The sequence below is a fragment of the Anomaloglossus baeobatrachus genome, chromosome 6, assembly GCF_048569485.1.
Source record: "Anomaloglossus baeobatrachus isolate aAnoBae1 chromosome 6, aAnoBae1.hap1, whole genome shotgun sequence".
In the NCBI taxonomy this organism is placed as follows: Eukaryota; Metazoa; Chordata; class Amphibia; order Anura; family Aromobatidae; genus Anomaloglossus; species Anomaloglossus baeobatrachus.
In genome coordinates, this window is record NC_134358.1 from 522,261,315 (window position 1) to 522,283,814 (window position 22,500).

At 45.6% G+C, this 22,500-nt stretch overlaps 1 protein-coding gene across 11 annotated transcripts in view; it reads right to left on the reverse strand.

The window, feature by feature from the left end:
• SVIL (supervillin) overlaps positions 1–22,500 on the reverse strand; it is a 200,986-nt gene that overhangs the window by 159,537 nt on the left and 18,949 nt on the right. For all 11 annotated transcript variants that reach the window (XM_075315505.1, XM_075315507.1, XM_075315506.1 and 8 more), the window contains exons 3-6: positions 15,494–15,570; positions 11,835–11,892; positions 11,609–11,745; positions 9,620–10,247 (exon numbers count right to left, since the gene is read on the reverse strand). In XM_075315505.1, the coding sequence (XP_075171620.1) occupies positions 9,620–10,247; positions 11,609–11,745; positions 11,835–11,892; positions 15,494–15,570 (900 nt within the window). The remainder of the gene's footprint in view (positions 1–9,619; positions 10,248–11,608; positions 11,746–11,834; positions 11,893–15,493; positions 15,571–22,500) is intronic.

A 22,500-nucleotide genomic window follows, 5' to 3' on the forward strand; every position in this document is an offset into this window, starting at 1 on the left:
GCTGACAGGTTCTCCTTCAATAGATCCTCCTTAAATCACAACAGGAAATCCTTTAGAATTCATTTGTTACGCATAGCTGTACGGTTCCTCAAAATGTGTGAATTTACTCAGGTATAAATGAACAATGCTGTTTTGTTCATGATGCCAGACAAGGGTTAAATGGATGTCATGGCAGCTCCGTGGTTAGCACTGGAGTCCTGGACTCAAATCCCACTAAGGACAACATCTGCAAGGAGTTTGTTTGTTCTCCCCATGTTTGAGTGGGTTTCTTCCCACCCTCCATAGACATACTGCATACCAATAAGGAATTTACAGTAGATTGTGAGCCCCAATGGGGACAGTGTTGCTGTTGTATGTAAAGTCCTGCGGAATAGTTTTGCAATATATATAAAAAAAAACAAAATTTAATGTATGTAGTCCAAGAAATAACTTTTTGGGCAATTCCGTTCTATAAAAAAAAAAAAAGTGTTGCACAGCTTGCTTTTCCAGTCTCCATTTCCCTCAACATTAAACTTTAATGTAGTCTCTGATTATAAATTAGCTGAGAAGAAGGGAATTTTGTTACTTACCGTAAATTCCTTTTCTTCTAGCTCCTATTGGGAGACCCAGACGATTGGGTGTATAGCACTGCCTCCGGAGGCCACACAAAGCAATTACACTAAAAAGTGTAAGGCCCCTCCCCTTCTGGCTATACACCCCCAGTGGGATCACTGGCTCACCAGTTTTAGTGCAAAAGCAAGAAGGAGGAAAGCCAATAACTGGTTTAAACAAATTCACTCCGAAGTAACGTCGGAGAACTGAAAACCGTTCAACATGAACAACATGTGTACCCGAAAAACAACCAAAAATCCCGAAGGACAACAGGGCGGGTGCTGGGTCTCCCAATAGGAGCTAGAAGAAAAGGAATTTACGGTAAGTAACAAAATTCCCTTCTTCTTCGGCGCTCCATTGGGAGACCCAGACGATTGGGACGTCCAAAAGCAGTCCCTGGGTGGGTAAAGAATACCTCATGTTAGAGCTGCAAGACAGCCCTCCCCTATAGGGAGGCAACTGCCGCCTGCAGGACTCTTCTACCTAGGCTGGCGTCCGCCGAAGCATAGGTATGCACCTGATAATGTTTGGTGAAAGTGTGCAGACTCGACCAGGTAGCTGCCTGACACACCTGTTGAGCCGTAGCCTGGTGTCGCAATGCCCAGGACGCACCCACGGCTCTGGTAGAATGGGCCTTCAGCCCTGAGGAACCGGAAGCCCTGCAGAACGGTAGGCTTCAAGAATTGGTTCTTTGATCCATCGAGCCAGGGTGGCCTTAGAAGCCTGCGACCCTTTGCGCTTACCAGCGACAAGGACAAAGAGTGCATCCGAACGGCGCAAGGGCGCCGTGCGGGAAATGTAGATTCTGAGTGCTCTCACCAGATCTAACAAATGTAAATCCTTCTCATACCGATGAACTGCATGAGGACAAAACGAAGGCAAGGAGATATCCTGATTAAGATGAAAAGAGGATACCACCTTCGGGAGAAACTCCTGAATGGGGCGCAGCACTACCTTGTCCTGGTGGAAGACCAGGAAGGGAGCCTTGGATGACAGCGCTGCCAGCTCAGACACTCTCCGAAGAGATGTGATCGCTACCAGAAAAGCCACTTTCTGTGATAGTCTAGAAAGTGAAACCTCCCTCAGAGGCTCGAAGGGCGGCTTCTGGAGGCCAACTAGTACCCTGTTCAGATCCCATGGATCTAACGGCCGCTTGTACGGGGGTACGATATGGCAAACCCCCTGTAGGAACGTGCGCACCTTAGGAAGGCGTGCCAAACGCCTCTGAAAAAAGACGGATAGCGCCGAGACCTGACCTTTAAGGGAGCCGAGCGACAAACCTTTTTCTAACCCAGATTGCAGGAAAGAAAGAAAGGTAGGCAATGCAAATGGCCAGGGAGACACTCCCTGAGCAGAGCACCAGGATAAGAATATCCTCCACGTTCTGTGGTAGATTTTAGCGGACGTGGGCTTCCTAGCCCGTCTCATGGTGGCAACGACCCCTTGGGATAATCCTGAAGACGCTAGGATCCAGGACTCAATGGCCACACAGTCAGGTTCAGGGCCGCAGAATTCCGATGGAAAAACGGCCCTTGGGACAGTAAGTCTGGTCGGTCTGGTAGTGCCCACGGTTGGCCGACCGTGAGATGCCACAGATCCGGACACCACGCCCTCCTCGGCCAGTCTGGGGCGACGAGTATGACGCGGCTGCAATCGGATCTGATCTTGCGTAGCACTCTGGGCAAGAGTGCCAGAGGTGGAAACACATAAGGGAGCCGGAACTGCGACCAATCTTGCACTAGGGCGTCTGCCGCCAGAGCTCTTTGATCGCGAGACCGTGCCATGAAGGTTGGGACCTTGTTGTTGTGCCGGGACGCCATTAGGTCGACGTCCGGCCTTCCCCATCGGCGACAGATTTCCTGAAACACGTCCGGGTGAAGGGACCATTCCCCTGCGTCCATGCCCTGGCGACTGAGGAAGTCTGCTTCCCAGTTTTCTACGCCGGGGATGTGAACTGCGGATATGGTGGAGGCCGTGGCTTCCACCCACATCAGAATCCGCCGGACTTCCTGGAAGGCTTGCCGACTGCGTGTCCCCCCTTGGTGGTTGATGTATGCCACCGCTGTGGAGTTGTCCGACTGAATTCGGATCTGCCTTCCTTCCAGCCACTGCTGGAAGGCTAGTAGGGCAAGATACACTGCTCTGATTTCCAGAACATTGATCTGAAGGGTGGACTCCTGCTGAGTCCACGTACCCTGAGCCCTGTGGTGGAGAAAAACTGCTCCCCACCCTGACAGACTCGCGTCTGTCGTGACCACCGCCCAAGACGGTGGTAGGAAGGATCTTCCCTGTGATAATGAGGTGGGAAGAAGCCACCACTGCAGAGAGTCCTTGGCCGTCTGGGAAAGGGAGACTTTCCTGTCCAGGGATGTTGACTTCCCGTCCCATTGGCGGAGCATGTCCCATTGAAGTGGGCGCAGATGAAACTGCGCAAACGGAACCGCCTCCATTGCCGCCACCATCTTCCCGAGGAAGTGCATGAGGCGTCTTAAGGAGTGAGCCTGACTTTGAAGGAGAGCCTGCACCCCAGTCTGTAGAGACCGCTGCTTGTCCAGCGGAAGCTTCACTATCGCTGAGAGAGTATGAAACTCCATGCCAAGATACGTTAGTGATTGGGTCGGTGACAGATTTGACTTTGAGAAGTTGATGATCCACCCGAACGTCTGGAGAGTCTCCAGTGCAACAGTCAAGCTGAGTTGGCATGCCTCTTGAGAGGGTGCCTTGACCAGTAGATCGTCCAAGTAAGGGATCACAGAGTGTCCCTGAGAGTGCAAGACTGCTACCACTGCCGCCATGATCTTGGTGAACACCCGTGGGGCTGTCGCCAGACCAAATGGCAGAGCTACGAACTGAAGATGGTCGTCTCCTATCACGAAGCGTAGAAAGCGCTGGTGCTCTGTAGCAATCGGCACGTGGAGATAAGCATCTTTGATGTCTATTGATGCTAGGAAATCTCCTTGAGACATTGAGGCAATGACTGAGCGGAGGGATTCCATCCGGAACCGCCTGGCGTTCACATGCTTGTTGAGCAGTTTTAGGTCCAGAACAGGACGGAATGAGCCGTCCTTTTTTGGCACCACAAAGAGATTGGAGTAAAAACCTTGACCTCGTTCCTGAAGAGGAACAGGGACCACCACTCCTTCTGCTCTTAGAGAATTCACCGCCTGCAGAAGGGCATCTGCTCGGTCGGGATGTGGGGAAGTTCTGAAAAACCGAGGCGGAGGACGAGAACTGAACTCTATCCTGTACCCGTGAGACAAAATGTCTGTTACCCACCGGTCTTTGACCTGTGGCAGCCAAATGTCGCAAAAGCGGGAGAGCCTGCCACCGACCGAGGATGCGGAGGGAGGCGGCCGAAAGTCATGAGGCAGCCGCCTTGGAAGCGGTACCTCCGGTTGCTTTCTTGGGGCGTGAGTGAGCCCGCCAGGAATCAGAGCTCCTTTGCTCTTTCTGAGTCCCTTTGGACGAGGAGAATTGGGGCTTGCCCGAGCCTCGAAAGGACCGAAACTTTGACTGCCACTTCCTCTGTGGAGGTTTGTTTGATCTGGGCTGGGGTAAGGAGGAGTCCTTACCTTTGGACTGTTTAATGATTTCCGCCAATTGCTCACCAAACAGTCTGTCTCCAGATAATGGCAAGCTGGTTAAACATTTTTTAGAAGCAGAATCTGCTTTCCATTCTTTTAACCACAAGGCTCTGCGCAAAACTATAGAGTTGGCGGATGCCATTGAGGTACGGCTCGTAGAGTCCAGTACCGCATTGATAGCGTAGGTCGCAAACGCAGACATTTGCGTAGTTAGGGACGCCACTTGCGGCACTGCTGGACGTATGAGAGAGTCCACCTGTGCCAGACCAGCTGAAATAGCTTGGAGCGCCCACACGGCCGCGAATGCTGGAGCAAACGACGCGCCGATAGCTTCATAGACAGATTTCAACCAAAGGTCCATCTGTCTGTCATTGGCATCTTTAAGTGAAGCCCCATCCTCCACTGCAACTATGGATCTAGCTGCAAGCCTGGATATTGGAGGGTCCACTTTTGGACACTGGGTCCAGCGTTTGACCACGTCAGGGGGAAAAGGATAACGTGTATCCTTAAGGCGTTTAGAAAAACGCTTGTCCGGATAAGTATTGTGTTTCTGGATGGATTCTCTGAAGTCAGAGTGGTCCAGAAAAGTACTCAATTTACGCTTGGGATACAGGAAATGGAATTTCTCCTGCTGGGCAGCTGCCTCCTCTGCGGAAGGGGCTGGGGGAGAAATATCCAACAGCCTATTGATGGCCGCTATAAGGTCATTTACCATGGCGTCACCATCTGGCGTATCCAAATTGAGTGCGGCGTCAGGACAAGACTCCTGATCACCCACCTCTGAGTCATCATATAGAGACCCTTCTCGCTGAGACCCTGATCCGCGTGATGACGTGGAGGGTCTCTCCCAGCGAGCTCGCTTAGGCGGACTGGGACTGTCATCGGAGTCAGAGCCCTCAGCCTGTGATGCCTGGGACCCCCTTGAATTACGGATTAATTCCAGCTGAGGGGGGCCGGGGAACATAGACACAGCAGTGTCCATGGTCTGAGCAACTGGCCTGGACTGCAAGGTTTCCAGGATTTTTGTCATAGTCACAGACATTTTATCAGCAAAAACTGCAAATTCTGACCCCGTCACCGGGGCAGGGTGCGCAGGCGACTCTGCCTGGGCTACCACCACCATAGGCTCTGGCTGACGAAGTGCCACTGGGACTGAACATTGCACACAATGAGAGTCGTTGGAGCCTGCTGGTAGATTAGCCCCACATGCTGTACAAGCAGTGCAAGCAGCCCTTGCCTTGGCACCCTTGTGACATGTTGTTGTCTCCCCAGAGTAATATAGGGTATACAGCCAAGAAGCGACCGAACAGTGCAGAATATATAAATATATATAAATATATCTGGTACAGCGAAAAACAGTACACAAATATAACACTGTGGCACTAGTGGGGCCGCACGTATGTGCTGCTTACCGCCCGCTTAGCGCGGGTGTGTGGTCGCCAGAATCCCTAGCCTGGGTCCCCCAGAGCCTGCGTCCGTTCTCCAGCCAGACTGCATGTGTATAATGGCTGCCGGCGTCCTGGGGAGCTGCAAGCCTGGGGGCGGGCCTAGGGCGTGCACAGAGAAAAAGCGCGAAGCCTGTGTCCTACTGTGCTCAGTGAGAGGGCTGGAGCATGTAAATCGTGCTCCAGCCCTCGGCGCTGCCGATTGAACAACGTCTCTCCCCTACCCTGATTGACAGGGTGGGGGGCGTTAACGAAGCGGAGCTAGGCCGCAGAAAAACCGGGAACTAAAGTTAGAAGCGCCGCCGCCGTAAAAGCGCGGTCGGCGCGTCCCCGGCGCACTACAAGTCGCAGCTGCGCCGCCGCTCCAGGGGCGGTCGGCGCGGCGATCCACACACATAAAGTCCCCCAGTAATCTGCGGGGACTATAAGCCCAGCGCACAGCGCTACAGTCCCCGGCGCACTAGCACACCCAGCAAGTCTGGGGTGTGCGTGGCCTTTCATCCGGGGACACAGAGTACCTGAAAGTTGCAGGGCCTTGTCCCTGAACGGCACTCCCGCTCCACATCCAGCAGGTTCTATGGGTCTGTGGATGGAGCCCGGCCTCAGGGCTTGGTGGCCGGTAAGATCCCACTTCCTCAGAGCCCCTCAGGGGGATGGGGAAGGAAAACAGCATGTGGGCTCCAGCCTCCGTACCCGCAATGGGTACCTCAACCTTACAAACCACAAGTGGGGTAAGAAGGGAGCATGCTGGGGGCCCCATATGGGCCCTCTTTTCTTCCATCCGATATAGTCAGCAGCTACTGCTGACTAAACAGTGGAGCTATGCGTGGATGTCTGACCTCCTTCGCACAAAGCAGAAAACTGGTGAGCCAGTGATCCCACTGGGGGTGTATAGCCAGAAGGGGAGGGGCCTTACACTTTTTAGTGTAATTGCTTTGTGTGGCCTCCGGAGGCAGTGCTATACACCCAATCGTCTGGGTCTCCCAATGGAGCGCCGAAGAAAAAGTGGACAATCCCTTTAATAAATTTTCTCCACTGTGCTCCCATAATGCATCATCTTTATTTTCACACAGGGATGCAGGGAACTTAGCTGGGTTTCCTAACTCAAAGATAACTTGAAGCACAAACTAAAAGGCTGCTTTACACACACAGTGACATCACTACCGATGTCGCTGGTGAAAGCACCCGCCCCCGTCGGTTGTGTGTCACGGGCAAATCGCTGCCCGTGGCGCACAATATCACTAGGACCCGTCCCTCATACTTACCTGCCTAGCGACGTTGCTGTGACTGGCGAACCGCCTCCTTTCTAATGGGGAGTTTGTGCGGCGTCACAGCGACGTCACACAGCAGCCATCCAATAGAAGAGGAGGGACGGAGAGCAGCCGAAAGAAAGTGACGCCCACCTCATTGCCGGCGGCCGCAAGTAAGGTGTTGTTCCTCGTTCCCAGGGTGTCACATGTAGCGATGTGTGCTGCCTCAGGAACGACGAACAACCTGCGTCCTGCAACAGCAACGATATTTGGGATTAGAACGACGTGTCAACGATCAACGATAAGGTGAGTAATTTTGATAGTTACCGGTCGTTCGTACGTTTCACACGCAATGACGTCGCTAACTAGGCCGGATGTGCATCACGAATTCTGTGACCCAAACGACATCTCGTTAGCGATGTCGTTGTGTGTAAAGCCCCCTTAAGCAGATCCAAAAGAGAAAGTCAGTATGTGATGGTTCTTACACATTTGGGATATATAGAAATGGACAATTATTACTAGTATTATTATATGGACATCGCAAAACACAGAATCAAAAATCAGGGAGAAAGATATTGATACTAAAGCCTGCTTTACACGAGACCACCGATTGTGCGATTGCACGATCGATCGTACCCGCCCCCGTCGTTTTTGCGTCATGTGCAATTAGTTGCCCGTAGCGCACAAACTCGTTTAACCCCCATCACACGTACTTACCTTCCAGATGACCTCGCTGTGGGCGACGAACGTCCACTTCCTGAAGTGGGAGGGACATTCGGCGTCACACAGCGGCCGGCCAATAGAAGCGGAGGGGCCCGCCCACCTCCTTCCTTCCATTAAGCCGTCTAGTGCCGCGGGAGGCAGGTAAAGCTGCTGTTAATCGTTCCCGTGGTGTCACACGGAGCAACGTGTGATGCCACGGAAACGATGAACAACCGCCGCAATTTTAATTAAACAATTTTATGAAACCTAGCGACGAGTACACGACACACGATTTGTGAGCGATACTGCGTCGCTAGGAGGTGTTACACGAGACGACGTCGTGTACGATGCCGGATGTGCGTCACGAAAACCGTGACCCCGACGATGCATCGCACGATCAGTCGTCTCGTGTAAAGCCCGCTTAACAGATGAATATCTGCTTAAAAAAACAAACAAAAAAAAACAAAAAACTTTCCGGCAACACTAATATTATGCAAGTGGCCTGCATTATGAAGGTAATGCTACTTTCTAGCTCAAACGTCCTCTGGGCTGCAAAGTAAACAGCACAATCAGTTGCAGATTAATCCAACTGCAAAAACAAAGTCAAAGGCAGAGGTTTACGACATAAAACATCAGGGATATAGTGGAGCTGGAAATTCTATTCTGAGCTCCCAAAACAAATGGAAATATATAACGATTACACCACAGTGTGAACACAAACATTATTTGGAAGTGACTACTGTAAATACATTATGTGCATAAAAATATATATATATATATATATATATATAAAAAAAAAAAAGTATTAAAACATATTATTACTCCCTATTAAAAAGCATTGAGATTGCTCAATTGTGTATTAGAACGTCCACAGCCTCGGATATTAAAAGCTGCATCAAAGTAAATCATCCCTGAGCATTTAAGAGTTAATGTAATGGGTTCTAGTCTCATGGTCAGATTAAAAAAAAACAAAACTTTTCTCCTACACAAGGCACAAAACAAGAAAAGGAGTATAACATTTGCCAGAATCTTAAGAAAATGCAGAAGAGGCTGGATCCTGAAAACACATTGTGATGGAAGACCCTTGCACGGGGACAGATTGCCAACTTACAAAAGCTGTAACACATCACTAATATATTTCAATGTTGCAAAAATGAAATTAAAATATATAATAATATAATCTATCTTTAAAGCGCACCAATCACCAGGATTTTCCTATATAACCTAAAGCCAGTGCTATACTGGCACTATCAGGCTGATTCGGCTGATTCTATACATACCTTCTTTAGTGGTCAGCTAGAATGTATAGGTTTTGAAACACAAGCAAGTGTTATTTATGCTAATTCTATTATAGAATCATTTTACTAAGTGACTAGAAGGACCTGTGTAATGTCATACCCATGTGACCAGAAGGGGCGGGGCCTCAACCAACAGAACGTAATGTGGCTTCCTGGTTTTCGCCACGTTGGATGAGGCCCCACCCTTTTTGGTAACATGTAACGACATCAGCACAGGTCCTTCTAGTCACTTAGTAAAATGATTCTATACTAGAATTAGCATAAATGACAGGGGGAGGATGGGAAGGGGGGGGGGGGGTGTCGGGAATCACTATCGAAACCCACCCCAGCTATTAGCTGATTGGCAGCTGCTGCCAATCAAGAAACTGCATTTTTTTTTTACAATCGTTACTTGCTTGTGGTTCAAAATCTATACATCCTAGCTGACAACTAAAGGTATGTATAGAATCAGCCCGATAGTGCCAGTATAGCACTGGCTTTATGTTCTATAGGAGAATCTGGTGATTGGTGCGCTTTAACTTTAGCCTGTGCGCCCTCGCAGGCAGGGTCCTCTCTCCTCTGTACCAGTCCATGCCTTGTATTGTTCATGATTATTGTACTATTATTACTGTTACGTGTACCCCTTTTCACATGTAAACTGCCATGGAATAAATTGTGCTATAATAATAAAAATACGTTATAAGCGCTTTGGAAGATAAAAAAAACCCAAAACAAACAAACAAAAACAAAAAAACACAATGCTTGCTTACTTTTGCCTGATATCAGTCTGCTGTTGCTGCTGATCTGTTGAGAACACTGGAGAAGAGGGACGTTTTGGAGAGGTCTGAGATGATCGACGAGGGACCTTGGGCGACTGTGGTGCTTCTCCTAAACTGTTTCCCAGGCCATATGAAGAGGCAGGGGTAGGACCATCCACCTGTGAGGTTCCATGGAACTGGTTATTATTTTCCAGGTTTTGTAGAGCATCGCGGATGGGCACGTTTTCATTAATGTCATGATGCTTCACGTCTGGGAGACGAGTCTTCTTGCTCTCTGATCGATACAAGTTGTCGGAAACATTGTCTTTGGAATCGTCGTCCTCAAAAACACCGGACCTCTTCTCGGAGGTCTCGCTGTCTTTCCTGTTACGAGTATACCTGGACTGGTATTCTGAATCCCCCTCAGAGTCAAAAGGTAGGCCGTATTTTTCAGCCAGCTGGCGTCTCCGTTCGGCTTTGTATCGAGCTATTCTCTCCGCTTTGGATTCCTGTTCTTGTACCTCCATGTTTCCGGAAACATTTGTAGCCTCGGCTGGAAGATCTGCAGGTTTTGGATGGTATCTTAACTTTGAATGTGTTTCTACTGAAGACTCTGAAGTGGCATCATCGTTTGTGTGTCCTGGATGGAAAAAAATAAAAATATATAAAAAAGGTTCATACCTGCTATGAAAACCCCCCACTAATCTGCTGCATGGTCCATGTAAGCAAGGGTCAACATCAAGATTAAATAGTAATCTACTGCATAAGAAACAAAAAGGAGAATCAATGATAACTGACTATGTGCATGTCTGTATTAATTAATCGTTATAGTCAAGGTGCTTGCAAAGCAATGCAGTAGACCTCATCATAATCATGTCCTAATCATGTAATAATTACATAGGTTGAAAAAAAAGAAGACCTAGGTCCATCAAGTTCAACCTTTCTCCACTAATTACACATTTTTGTCGCCAAATTCTCTATAGCCCACAATGTTGTGTACTAAACATTGTTTCTAAAAGCTGTTATAGTATCTGCCATTACTGCCTCTTGTGGTCGGCATTCCACAGTCTGACTGCTCTAACTGTAAAGAACCCTTTCCTATTTAGCTGCTGGAATCGCTTTTCTTCCACTCGCAGTGAGTGCCCCCTGGTCCTTAGTACTGTCTTTGGAAGAAATAAGTCATGTGCCAGTCCTTTATATTGACCACAGATATATTTATACATATAAATGAGATCGCCTCTGAGACATCATTTTTTTTTAAGCTAAACAAGCCCAACTTTTTCAACCTTTCATCATATAGGAGGACTCCATTCCTTGAAATAATCTAGATGGCTGCTTTTGAACTAAACTTCTCAATATCCTTTTTAAAATGTGGAGCCCAAAACTGGATCCCATATTCCAGATGTGGCCTTATAAAAGATATAAGATCCCTGATCCCAACTTATTGCTACCCCTCTATAAATCACCAACAAGTGATTTATAGAGGGGTAACAATACGTTCGGATTACGGGATCTAAATCGCTCATTTATACACCCTAGAATCTTGTTTGCTTTAGCAGCTGCTGCCTGACATTGAGTGCTGCTGCTCAGCTTACTTGTAACCAGAATACCCAAGTCTTTCTCCTGTTCTGTAGTCCTAAGTTAACTTCCATTTAATACGCACCAATATTATTACTCAGTCCTTGAAGCATTGCTCTACATTTATAGTTTAGAGCTGAAAAAAAAATTTCATTGGTACAGGACTGGATTATAATGGCCAAATGGGTCAATTATCCTTGGGCAACCATAATGTACCAGTGTGTCTTCAGCTTGGCCACTCGGAAGCTGTTGAGAATCTACCCACCTGCACCTTGAGAGTCAATGATAGTATGCTTATAAGAAATATGACGAAGTGGCTTCCACCTAATATATTGCCTAGTGATCGATATTATTCCAGCCCTAAATACAATGTATGCTATAAAAGAAAAGCCTGGAACGCTCCACATTGAGTACATCCCCTACCTATATGAGGGTTATATGGATCTGTAATCTGTGCTCGCATATATCTTGGGGTGTCTTCCTCTAATAGTCGGTTCTGTAACATTATTGGCGGTGCTTCATTTTCGATGCCTTCCAGACGTCTCGCAATTCTCTCTTTTCTGAAACAGGAGACCACGTTCATGAAACATGACCCTTATTTTCTTATCAGGTCTAGTGGAAAAATCTTGTTTGAGTGAGTGGCACTTACCGCTTCATCTCGGTTATCACCCTCCTGTTGGGCTCAAATAGTTTTCTTAACTCTGAAACTAAAAAAAGGAAGGATGAAGCATCGTAGAAAGTCATCCACCATAAAAAAAAAGAGGGGTTGTCCACCTTTGGGATAAATTTTCATTTAATGTTTTATTTAAAAAAAAAAAAAAAAATATATAAAATGTGTGTGCGCACACATACACATATATACATATATACATACACATACACATGTATCTCTGCATATGCGTGTGTATAATATATACCTCTGCATATGCGTGTGTATAATATACACCTCTGCATATGCGTGTGTATAATATACACCTCTGCATATGCGTGTGTATAATATATACCTCTGCATATGCGTGTGTATAATATATACCTCTGCATATGCGTGTGTATAATATATACCTCTGCATATGCGTGTGTATAATATATACCTCTGCATATGCGTGTGTATAATATATACCTCTGCATATGCGTGTGTATAATATATACCTCTGCATATGCGTGTGTATAATATATACCTCCGCATATGCGTGTGTATAATATATACCTCCGCATATGCGTGTGTATAATATATACCTCCGCATATGCGTGTGTATAATATATACCTCCGCATATGCGTGTGTATAATATATACCTCTGCATATGCGTGTGTATAATATATACCTCCGCATATGCGTGTGTATAATATATACCTCCGCATATGCGTGTGTATAATATATACCTCCGCATATGCGTGTGTATAATATATACCTCTGCATATGCGTGTGTATAATATATACCTCTGCATATGCGTGTGTATAATATATACCTCTGCATATGCGTGTGTATAATATATACCTCTGCATATGCGTGTGTATAATATATACCTCTGCATATGCGTGTGTATAATATATACCTCTGCATATGCGTGTGTATAATATATACCTCTGCATATGCGTGTGTATAATATATACCTCTGCATATGCGTGTGTATAATATTATATATATATATATATATCACATATATATTATACACACTCACCTATATATACACACACACACACACACACACACACACACACGTATACACACGTATATATACACATATACATACATACGAACAATTTTTATTTTTTTTAAAAAAAAAAATAAATAAATAATAATAAGACCTTCTCCTGTTGAGAATTTTGTTTGAGTTATTTGTTGAGCATGTGACTTTTCTATTACCTAATAACATATAGTGCACAATAAAAAAGGGCCTTTCCACCAATTTGAGCATGTTAAACTGGCCACATCATGGAATAGTGGTTACAGAGCAGAGTAAAGCATCATTATTTTTAAATTTATTGTCTCTGTTACCAAGATATTAGCTTATAAAGTTTGGATTATAATTTATAACTGGATGTTATCAGATTTTTCTTTGGGGGCGTGTACTTCTTCCCCTGCATGAGGCTGACCAATCAAACAAGTAGCCACAAACAGGGGGAAAAAAAAAAAAAAAAAACTACACCCTCGCAATAGCTTAGCAAAGACTTTCTCCTGTGAGACATAACAACAACAACAACAATAATAACAATAACAACAACAACAACAATAGTAATAAGAGTCTGCTCTCTTTGCTGATCTCACTGCAGAGCCAGGTGTGATTACAAGGTGCTAGGAGTAGAGTGCAATTATATACACCTATCAGCTTTGATTCCATCATTTCAAATAGAAGTGGACTCCCACACTGTTGTAAGAAGATGGTCAGCAGTAATGGTTAAATGTGATTTTATTACGCGTTTCAGAGATCATATCTCCTTCCTCAGATAAATCACACATCTACATCTGAGGAAGGAGATGTGATCTCTGAAACGCGTAATAAAATCACGTTTAAAGGGAACCAGTCACCGGATCTTTATAATACTTACCCAACAGCCGGTGCGGAGCAGACTGGTCAGATGGGTGTCTCCGTTTTCCATTTCCCGCGCCTCCTCTTTTGGCCATCTTTGTCCTCCTTCTGAAGCTAGTGTGGATGACGCGTTCTACGTCATCTCTACACTAGCCAACAGTCCAGGCAGGCGCACTTTGACTTCCCTTGAGCACCGTTAGGAGAGTATTATAAAACATCTGGTGACAGGTTCCCTTTACTATTACCGCTAACCATCTTCTTACGTCAACGCAGGTGTCCACTTCTATTTGAAATTTTGAACCCAACTCCTCGTGGTGCCTGCTGCAGCCGTAACCTACACACTATCAATAGCAGCTATGACTATTTTCACAACTGTATCAGGTGCGCACATCTGATATTTATTCTATAAGCGTTTAGAACGTTAGTACCCTATTAGCGCCTTTTGGTCTTTTCAGTCTCCTTCACATAGCTTTCATTGCATGGCAGTCAGTGTGGGGGGAGGGGCACTACAGTACCCCTGTCACACAAAAAGCCAGTCACACTTTGCATCTACCACCTTGCAATGACTGAAGCGAGAACTTGTGCCTACATTGTGAGAGGGGCCACAGGATGTGGTGCATTTCACTCTACATGCCGGGCTCCCATAACCTAGAAGCTTCTGGCCAAAGCTCAGCCCTTCCAAGGGATAATAGGGAGTGTCCGGTTCACGTTTGTCAATAACATATGAAAGGGAACCTGTCACCAGTTTTTCGGCCTATAAGCTGCAGCCACCACCATGCTCATGCGTTCTAACATGCTGTATATAAGAGCCCAGGCCGCTGTGTAGAATATAAAAATCACTGTATAATACTTACCTAACAGTCGCGCTGTGGTGGAGTTGGGCCATATGGGCATCTCCTCTTTCGGTCATCTTCATCCTTCTTCTGAAGCCTGTGTTCATGACGCATCCTATGTCTTACACACTCGCCGGTCCCGCGCAGGCGCACTACAATACTTTGCTCTGGCCTTTTCAGGGTAGATCAAAGTGCACCTGCGCAGGACCTCAATGCCGGCGAGTGTGGATGACGTAGACGCGTCATGCACCCCGGCTAAAGAAGAAAAAGGACGAATATGGCCAAAAGAGGCGGCGCCGGCACCGGACAACAGACGACCATCTGACTCAAATCCACAGCAGCGCGACCATTTAGGTATTATAAAGTGATTTTTACATTCTACACGGCAGCCTGGACTCTTATATACAGCATGTTAGAATGCTGTATATAAGAGCCCACTGGTGGTGGCCGCAGCTTATATGCTGAAAAAACGGTGACAGGTTCCCTTTAAAATAAGTCCAGTCTGGGGATTCCCAATCTTATTAATGAAAAAGGGCCCCACTGCAAGTATTAAAACAGGACAAAAATCTTTACTTTCATCTGCATCTTTGCCCAATTATGAAGAAATATAACTTTAATATAAAACTTAATGAAACGTATAGCGCGTTATTCCCGGATCGTGACGCCAGATGGTCACCGGGGAGCAGTAACATGGACGTTTTTTATAATATCCAGGATATAAAGCGTTCAGAGCTGGAATAAGAGAACAGATGTCCAGGTTTCCATCGCTCACAGTTTCCATGATGTGTCGGAGCTGAAATATTTATCTGCTGCCTCTACGTTAGGCAACGCTGGCAACAGGTCTAATAACCAAATCGAAAGAGGATAGAGATCACTTTTATCATCTCTAGTGAGGACTTTGTCTATAGTCAGCCATAAATCCCCGTGAGGGTCACAAGCTCCTACCTTTAGGAAGCACAGCGAGTATGTGCGCATCAATATCCTTTGGGCCGTTTCCCAAGTGTCCAAAGTTCGTTGGGAAGCTAAAAATCGGAGACATAAAACAAGCTCATATTAGATCAAGGAGCACTACATTGCTAAAGATTTTAGGTGTACAAGCATAGAAAAAAAAAAAAATAAAAAAATGATAGAATATTAATTATGTCTGTGTGTGTTCACACTACAGTGATATTTTATCGTGAAATTAGAGAATTTATGTAGAAACAGCAATGGTGATTTCCTCATCTCAACCAATTAACTGAAACAAAAGCCAATAACAGTGGCGGGTAGACACCCCAAAATTTTCAATGTCTCAACTTGTGTGACTTTGAGAATCAGTTACAGCTGACAGCGACGTCTCCTGCTGGTCACAAGTGGAGTTATTGCCTGTGGAGACATGGCATCCCATTCTTCTTGAAGGGCGACCCTCGGGTCATTGAGGTTCTGGGGTACAGAGTTATGGCCTCTACACGGAGACTGAGCTGATCGCATAGGTTTTTTTTATGGGATTGAGGTCTGGAGAAAGTACAGGCCGCTCCATTTTTGGTTAGAGAATTTATGTAGAAACAGCAATGGTGATTTCCTCATCTCAACCAATTAACTGAAACAAAAGCCAATAACAGTGGCGGGTAGACACCCCAAAATTTTCAATGTCTCAACTTGTTATGTGACTTTGAGAATCAGTTACAGCTGACAGCGACGTCTCCTGCTGGTCACAAGTGGAGTTATTGCCTGTGGAGACATGGCATCCCATTCTTCTTGAAGGGCGACCCTCGGGTCATTGAGGTTCTGGGATACAGAGTTATGGCCTCTACACGGAGACTGAGCTGATCGCATAGGTTTTTTATGGGATTGAGGTCTGGAGAAAGTACAGGCCAATCCATTTGAGGTTCTCCAGTCTCCAGCAGCCGTTCCCTAATGGTGGAACCTTGATGAGCTGGAGCATTGTCATCCATGAAGATGAAATTAGGCCGATGTTGTTCATACTGAGGCACAATGACTGGATTATTGAGATTATTCCAGTAGCAGGGGCTGTGACTGTACCATTCACACAGTGTAGGGCAGTTCTGTAGTGACTAGACACAGCTGCCCACACTGTAAAACCACCACCAAAGGCTCGTCAGGTGACAACAGTGGCTGATGCAAAGCGCTCTCCTGAATGTCTCCAGCATTGCTGGCAGCCATCATTTCTGCTCAGCTTGAACCGACTCATCAGTGAACAGCACTGAGGCCCACTGGTCCTTCGTCCAGCAAGACGATGATGCCTGTGCATGGTGGTGTGTTTGGATACCTTGCAGGTCATCTAGCACACAAACCACGCTGATAAAAATGGTTTTGAATGGTCTGCCGTGACACTTGCATCCCCCCAACTCACTTAAATGTACCTGGAGTTGTGTGGCATTCATCATCCAGTTCTAAACAGCATTGTCACAATTAAGGGGTCAACAGTGTGGGATATGGCCAAAGGACGTCCACTTCTCTATCAGTCTCTCTGCATCTCTGTTGCAACCTGCTGATGACACTCTAGGCTCAGTGGCCACTTCCGTCTGAGAACATCCTGCTTGAAGCCTCGCAATGGCGAGGTACTGCTGATCAATTGTTAGGTGCCGTCTTGGTCTCATGATGTCAAAATATGAACAGCATGACGAGGAGGACTGTTTAATACCAATTCTAAATATACCCCAAAATATATTGGGTGAATCATGGATAAAACACCTAATGTGAATTTTGCCATTAAGCTCCTTGTTAGAGAACGGCAGCAAGTTGTGCAGTTGGACATGTGCATTCAAAAGAATAGAGAAGGTCACATTAAAGGGAACCAAACATCAGCATTTTCCTATATAAGGTGCAGCCAGTGCAGTGCTGGCACTATCAGGCACAGTGTGTACATACCATTAGTGGGCAGCTCGGGTGTTTAGGCAGTGAAATTCAACTTTATAAAATTTGAAAATTCATGCACTTTTTGATTGACGTGTGCACCTCACTGCTAATGTCCGGGCGGGTTATGCACGTGTATCCCCGCCCCCCTCCCCCCCACCCGCCGCCTGTTCCTCCCTCCCTCTGGTTGTATGTAAATTTCTAATCTTCAGTTACACGGCGTCTGAGTTAGCGCCTGCGCATAGCGCTCATCTCTGGCGCCATGTTTCTGAAGCCCATAATATTATTGTGCATGAGAGGGCGGCGCATTCGCCCTCGCTTCTTCAGATCTGTTGTGACCGCGGGAGCACGCGCGGTCACAACAGGACTGGAGCACAGCTGATCTTACCCTGATTAGCTGCAGCAGATGTCCACTACGATATCGTCTGCTGCAGCTAATCAGGGTAAGAGCAGCTGTTTTCCAGTCCTGTTGTGACCGCGTGCGTTCCCGCGGTCACAACAGATCTGAAGAAGCGAGGGCGCATGCGCAGCCCTCTCATGCACAATTATATTGTGGGCTTCAGAAACACGGCGCCGGAGATGAGCGCTATGTGCAGGCGCTAACTCCGACGCTGTGTAACAGAAGAGTAGAAATTTAGATACATCCAGAGGGAAGGAGGGAGGGAGGACCAGGCGGCGGGGGGCAGGGATACGCGTGCATAACCCGCCCGGATATTAGCAGCGAGGTGCACAGGTCAAATCAAAAAGTGCTTGATTTTTCAAACTTTATAAAGTTGAATTTCACTGCCTAAACACCCGAGCTGTACCCTAATGGTATGTACAGCCTGTGCCTGATAGTGCCAGCACTGCACTGGCTGCACCTTATATAGGAAAATGCTGATGTTTGGTTCCCTTTAAGTTCCTCTGCAAAGGCAAGAGTGCGTTGTAGGAAAGTTTTTGTGAATAGTGTATATAAATCACACACACACACACACACACACACACACACACACACACACACACACACACACACACACACACACACACACACACGATAACTTGCTGTAGGCATCCATAGACGTGACGTCACTGGTTCTTTTCACCTCCCAATATAAAATAAAGTGAAACTACAATAACCCTTTTATTGCCACCATTGGCACCGTGCTTTTGTCACCCAGAAATTGAATATAATAGTTTGCAGTTTTAACCAATCAAACTTCTTATTTTAATGCAGTATTTGTGTAGACCGTGCAGGGTAGTGAAGAAACTCCGGCCTCTACATGGACACAGATTCCCCATCTCCAGTTCTTTCAGACCTACATAGTCTTCTGAAAATAGACTGACTTGCTACATCGGAGGCTGCATATACGGAGGTATTCTCTCCGAAAGTATGGATTCTAGGGGAGGATATTTCTACAGCACAGAGGTTGTTCAGGACTGTTTTAGGGAACCATTCATGCAGTGGACTAAACCTTGAAGGGAATCTGTCAGCAGGTTTGTGCTACGTAAGCTGTAGACAGCATGATGCAAGGGTTAACATCGAGAATTCAGGCATGCCTTTCTTGTCAAGGTCCGATCTGTTTCTTTGCCATGTTTGTTTAAGCAACATGACTCATCATTGCTCGGACTATAATGTCATGCTGACGGCAGTCCGACACCTCACTGTCGGTGTACAATCTCTATAGATAGTGGGGTGTGGGCAGGGACAGCTCTCTCAGCTCTGCTACATGGCTAAATCTAAAAATTCAGATTGTGTCAGAATAGCTGCAGCTGACAGTAATCTAAGTGATACATTGATGGATTCAGGGTCTCTTTCCGTACATTATACAGCTCTCAGATGAGGTAGCAAAAACGGACATTCCCTTTAACCCTTTTGCAATATTTTCCAGCTGCTCATCTGTGAATTAAAATGGGAATTTGCCATCACTTTATGAGTGTAGGTTTGATCTATGGGACCCTCACTAACACCACGAATAAATAAAAGGGACAAAACCAGCAAATGTGACCTCTTTACTGTATTTCCCTGCCCAGTGGGGTTTCCAATCACTCACCTGTGCCGGCATGTGCAACTTAAATGGGGCGGTGATGCAGTTCCCCTGCACAGCATAGTAAAGAGTAGAAAGAGCATGCAGCAACAAATCAGCACAGACTCCTTCACTCATAAAAGGAATCTGTCACCAGGTTTTTGTTATGTAATTGAGAGCAGCATGATATAGGGGCAGAGACCCAGATTCCAGTGATGTGTCACTCATTGGTGTAATTTAGAAGTACTCAGAATGTTGATTGGTGTATAACCCCGCCTACAGCACTGATTGGCAGCTTTTTGCATACACTGTGCATAGGCAAAAAGCTGCCAATAAGTGATTGGGCTATAGAGCGCTCACAAATATGGATAACTAGCTGGAATGCATGACTCTAGAAAAACCAAACAGCAGATTTGATTTTTTTTTTGTTTTGCATGTGAAGATTCCATCCTGTTAAACATGACAGTGAATAATAAAAATAACCAGGCTCATTTTTTATCTTTTAACAAGGAAATTCATTTTGAAAGGTATTTGACACGAGATTAAACTTCCCGATACTGAAACCCACCAGAGAGATGCACGGGGGTCAACGCTGGAACAGCACTGCTAAATGAAAACAAGCCGGGCATGTATCCTGTGGAAATATTACATCACTGCTGACCAGGTTTATTAGTGGTGGAGCCGAAAGCTTTGTGTGTGTATGTATATGTATATGTGTATGTGTATATGTGTATGTGTGTGTGTGTGTGTGTATATATGTATATGTATATGTATATGTATATGTATATGTATGTGTGTGTGTGTGTGTGTGTGTGTGTGTGTGTGTATGTATGTATGTATGTGCGTACGTGTATGTATGTATGTGCGTACGTGTATGTATGTATGTATGTATGTACGTACGGACGTATATGCATATATGTGCGTGCGTATACAGTCATATGAAAAAGTTTGGGCACCCCTATTAATGTTAACCTTTTTTTTCTTTATAACAATTTGGGTTTTTGTAACAGCCATTTCAGTTTCATATATCTAATAACTGATGGACTGAGTAATATTTCTGGATTGAAATGAGGTTTATTGTACTAACAGAAAATGTGCAATCCGCATTTAAACAAAATTTGACCTGTACAAAAGTATGGGCACCTCAACATAAAAAGCGACATTAATATTTTGTAGATCCTCCTTTTGCAAAAATCACAGCCTCTAGTCGCTTCCTGTAGCTTTTAATGAGTTCCTGGATCCTGGATGAAGGTATATTTGACCATTCCTGTTTACAAAACAATTCCAGGTCAGTTAAGTTTGTTGGTCGCCGAGCATGGACAGCACGCTTCAAATCATCCCACAGATTCTCAATGATATTCAGGTCTGGGGACTGGGATGGCCATTCCAGAACATTGTAATTGTTCCTCTGCATGAATGCCTGAGTAGATTTGGAGCGGTGTTTTGGATCATTGTCTTGCTGAAATATCCATCCCCTGCATAACTTCAACTTCGTCACTAATTCTTACACATTATTGTCAAGAATCTGCTGATACTGAGTTGAATCCATGCGACCCTCAACTTTAACAAGATTCCTGGTGCCGGCATTGGCCACACAGCCCCAAAGCATGATGGAACCTCCACCAAATTTAACTGTGGGTAGCAAGTGCTTTTCTTGGAATGCCGTGTATTTTTGCCTCCATGCATAACGCCTTTTTGTATGACCAAACAGCTCAATCTTTGTTTCATCAGTCCACAGGACCTTCTTCCAAAATGTAACTGGCTTGCCCAAAAGTGCTTTTGCATACCTCAGGCGACTCTGTTTGTGGCTTGCTTGCAGAAACTGCTTCTTTCGCATCACTCTCCCATACAGCTTCTCCTTGTGCAACGTGCGCTGTATTGTTGACCGATGCACAGAGACACCATCTGCAGCAAGATGATGCTGCAGGTCTTTGGAGGTGGTCTGTGGATTGTCCTTGACTGTTCTCACCATTCTTCTTCTCTGCCTTTCTGATATTTTTCTTGGCCTGCCACTTCTGGGCTTAACAAGAACTGTACCTGTATTCTTCCATTTCCTTACTATGTTCCTCACAGTGGAAACTGACAGTTTAAATCTCTGAGACAACTTTTTGTATCCTTCCCCTGAACAACTATGTTGAATAATCTTTGTTTTCAGATCATTTGAGAGTTGTTTTGAGGCGCCCATGATGCCACTCTTCATAGGAGATTCAAATAGGAGAACAACTTGCAAGTGGCCACCTTAAATACCTTTTCTCATGATTGGATACACCTGCCTATGAAGCTCAAAGCTCAATGAGGTTACAAAACCAATTTAGTGCTTTAGTAAGTCAGTAAAAAGTAGTTAGGAGTGTTCAAATAAAGAAATTGATAAGGGTGCCCATACTTTTGCACCTGTCAAATTTTGTTTAAATGCGGATTGCACATTTTCTGTTAGTACAATAAACCTCATTTCAATCCAGAAATATTACTCAGTCCATCAGTTATTAGATATATGAAACTGAAATAGCTGTTGCAAAAACCCAAATTGTTATAAAGAAAAAAGGTTAACATTAATCGGGGTGCCCAAACTTTTTCATATGACTGTGTGTATGTGCGTGCGTATATGAGCGTGTGTGCGTATATGTGCGTGATAATATATAATATAATTTATTTCCCGGTCACACTCTGTCCAAAACAAAGTCATCAAACCATAAGATAATGCAATCGGGGACCAACAAAATGCCTAGAAAGCTCTGCAAGAACCATAGCCAATTCTCACATATAAAGAGAAGAACAGGGGGTGCCCGGTAAATGCTGATATACTTTCATTATTAGAAGTGACGTGGCCTCAGGCTGTAAGGAATTGAAAAGGAAAAAAAAAAAAAAAAAGCTCCAGGATCCCCCTCATCTAATGAAAAGGGAAATCTCCAAGCTGCCCGGCACAGCGTACGCTGAGAAATGTGCCCAGATAAGAGATTCCAGGCCGATGCGGGGCGGAGGAATGTGAGTTGGAAGGGAATAAACCCAAACTAAATGCCCTTTTGCTCAAAAGGAGGATATGGTTTTGGCTTGTCCTCTCCGTGCTCCCGGGATGCCGTGACCACACACATGAGC